Source organism: Otolemur garnettii, unplaced genomic scaffold (genome assembly GCF_000181295.1).
Source record: "Otolemur garnettii isolate 467f Iridium unplaced genomic scaffold, OtoGar3 scaffold00011, whole genome shotgun sequence".
NCBI classification, from domain to species: Eukaryota; Metazoa; Chordata; class Mammalia; order Primates; family Galagidae; genus Otolemur; species Otolemur garnettii.
This window is the reverse complement of record NW_003852406.1, coordinates 12,820,611-12,823,350: the sequence shown is the minus strand read 5'-3', so window position 1 is coordinate 12,823,350 and position 2,740 is coordinate 12,820,611. Positions and strand designations below refer to the sequence as shown.

The 2,740-nt window shown below is 45.1% G+C and overlaps 1 protein-coding gene across 1 annotated transcript in view; it reads left to right on the top strand.

Annotated features, from left to right (window-relative positions):
* The first annotated feature begins 794 nt into the window (after positions 1-794).
* The window catches only part of ICE2 (interactor of little elongation complex ELL subunit 2), a 59,373-nt gene continuing 57,427 nt past the window's right edge, over positions 795-2,740 (top strand). The window contains exons 1-2 of the mRNA XM_023510138.1: positions 795-926; positions 1,836-1,970. Coding sequence (XP_023365906.1) covers positions 1,942-1,970 — 29 coding nt within the window. The 5' untranslated portion in view covers positions 795-926; positions 1,836-1,941. The remainder of the gene's footprint in view (positions 927-1,835; positions 1,971-2,740) is intronic.

The following is a 2,740-nucleotide window of genomic DNA, read 5'->3' as shown; positions in this document are numbered from 1 at the left end:
GTTATTCATTTGTGCTGCTCTCTTTCTTGAATGCCCTTTCTCATTATTCCACTAACCAAATTCTTCAAATAAGCCTACCTGGCAAGTGCCAGATGTAGTGAGTGACATATAAAAACTTAATATACGCCTTTTGCTTTTTAAAGCTGCTTTTTGCCACACAATCTTTTCTACATACCTCTCTTGTGTAGCTTATCACTTTGTTTTATTTAATGTAAACTGCTTAGATTCCTGGATATCAAATACTCTAGAAAAACTCGTATTCAGTCTTAGTCCTATGTGTACCCAGCACAAAGTATAAGTGTTTAATAAATCTTTCCTCAGTGAATGGGGGGAAAACTCAGTGTGAGAATCAGAAAAGCCTCTGGTGGAAACTGACAGCTGAAATGGGACAGGAAGTGGAATGGAGGTGCAGTAGCACGCAATGAGGTCCTACTACGTGCCAATTATTGGGTTGAGCACAACTTTAGCTCTCGTTTCATTTAACCCTTTACAAAATCCTAAAGAGTTGTACCAACGTCATCTCCACTGTACAGATGAGGAGTCAAGGTTAGTGAAGTTAAGAAACTTTTTCACTAAGGTCACAGCCAAGTCTGGGTCTTTCCAGTACTGTACTTGTCACCTGTGCTCCTTCCCCTTTAACACTCCCCTTTCTTCACCCAAAGTCGAGGACTTCCTAAGTAACACGCAGCTTGCCCTTCGCTGATGCAACCACAAGGTTTCGCTGAGTGGGGAGGCGGGAGGCCCTTTCCAGATTCACAGGCCCCGCCCCCTGGTTTACTGGTTACGTCATCACGCAGGGCCTAGGCGGCGCGGGCACGTCCTTTAAATAAGGCCTGCTGCTGGCGCGCGCGACAGTGTGCGGAGTGGGGTGGAGCGAGTGTGGAGTCTGGTTTGTGGCCGGGGCCAGAGCCGCCGCGGACCGTGAGGTGGGCGGAAAGGCTAGCTGGCAGCGAGAGGCGGCAGGGAGGGTGCTGCCTTGTCCCCGGGCGCGCTCGTGAGAGGCGGGAGGGAACATGGCGGCGCCCTCGGCGGGGCCGCGACCCTTCGCTCCCGGTTCTGGCTTTGCCCCTACCCCGCTTTGCTTGCCCCCTTACCTGCCTTCTCGCAGCCTTGTTTACCGTCTCCTTTCACCTCCCTTCTCTTAGCCATTGCTTTTGCCTTCATCGACTCCCCCTTTCCAGTCCCACATGGGGTCGGAGTGTTAAGAGATGGATTAAGTGGAAGCCGGTCAGGCCCGTCCAGCGCCAAGAGACCGACCTCCTGGATTTTACTGTTAGTTTCTCCCATGACACTATCGATCTGCCTGTGTGACAAGAGAAGCACTGCACGTGGAGAGAGGTTAAGTCAGATTTGCAGTCCTGATGCTGTCTCTTAGTGAGCACGTGAAATGTAACTTAAGGTGCCTGGACCGCCTCAGATGTGAAGTTCTTTGTGTAGGGCTAAGATTCTAGAGGGCTTTTGTCATGCATTGCCTGCCAGAAACTGCCCCATACAATGTATGACTGGGAAAACAGAAGCAAGATTTAGTTTGGCAATCAGGGAGTGGAGGAGAGCGGAGTGAGAGCTCCCTGTCAATTTGATTAGTATGTAAGCAACGAAAACACCATACTGTTGAGGCTGTTATTTCCTTAGAGCGTCCTATAAGAAAGAGTCATCCTACCTTTTCCTTGATGCTATGCTATGAAGAACCTTGGGAACCTTTATCTGTTTGCTGTATTCTTAATTTTAAGTGCCACAGTCAGTTGAGAGGGGTTCTTCCTTACCTCAGTTAACAACACCTGGCTTAGCCAATCCCTTGCTTTTGATCCTGACCTTTTTCTTTTCTTTCTTCTCAGTTGGGTGTAGATTCTGGAGGTATCCTACTTCTGTTGGAGCTTTTGTGGCCAGGCAGCAGAATTGGGAGCTAGAGTGAAGCAGAACTCTAGGAAAATTAGCTCCAAGATGGCGATGAGTGAGCCAAGACTGAACTGGTGAGTTGAATCACTTTGTAATCCACTGAAGACAAGTGAAGTGAGATTGGTGTCCCCGTAAGAAGGGGTTTCTGGCTTGAAGAGATGTGGAAAAACAGGTTAAAAAATGTAAGTTCAGGGTCTCAGAGTTTAGCTTACTTATCTTCACATACTGAACACTTTTGACTAGCTGACTGTACCTCCACCCTTAAAATGACAACAGTTCTGCACCCAAGTTGTTTTTAGGTATGAGTCTATCGTGTATTTCTTGTTGGTCTCTTCTGAAGGAGAGATGCTGGAATTTTCTTGTCTAAGAACTGTACCCAAGGGCTAGAGGGTACGGCTCAAAGGAGTAGGGCACCAGCCCCATATGCCGGAGGTGGCAGGTTCAAACCCGGCCCTGGCCAAAAAAAAAATAATAATAATAAGTTTTAAAAATAAATAAATAAGAACTGTACCCATTTCTATACAAGTATTAAAAAAGACCCTCTTTAAGAATAGACATGCTTTTTATTATATTTGAATCTTTATTAAATGATAATATAAATGCATAGACGGTATTTTAGAAGTATATGGGAACTTAGCAAATAGAGAACCAGTTAAGTAATACATGGTTTTGTAGAGATTCAACTAATACATTTGCTGCTTTAGGTCTTTTTAACACATGTTAACTAAGTCAGGCAAGGAAGATACACAAGTCACAAGAGTTTATAAAGATTATTAAAATAGTACCTGATTCAAAGAATATCAAATCAGTAAGTTCAATAAGTATTTGTTTATTTGTTTTGAGA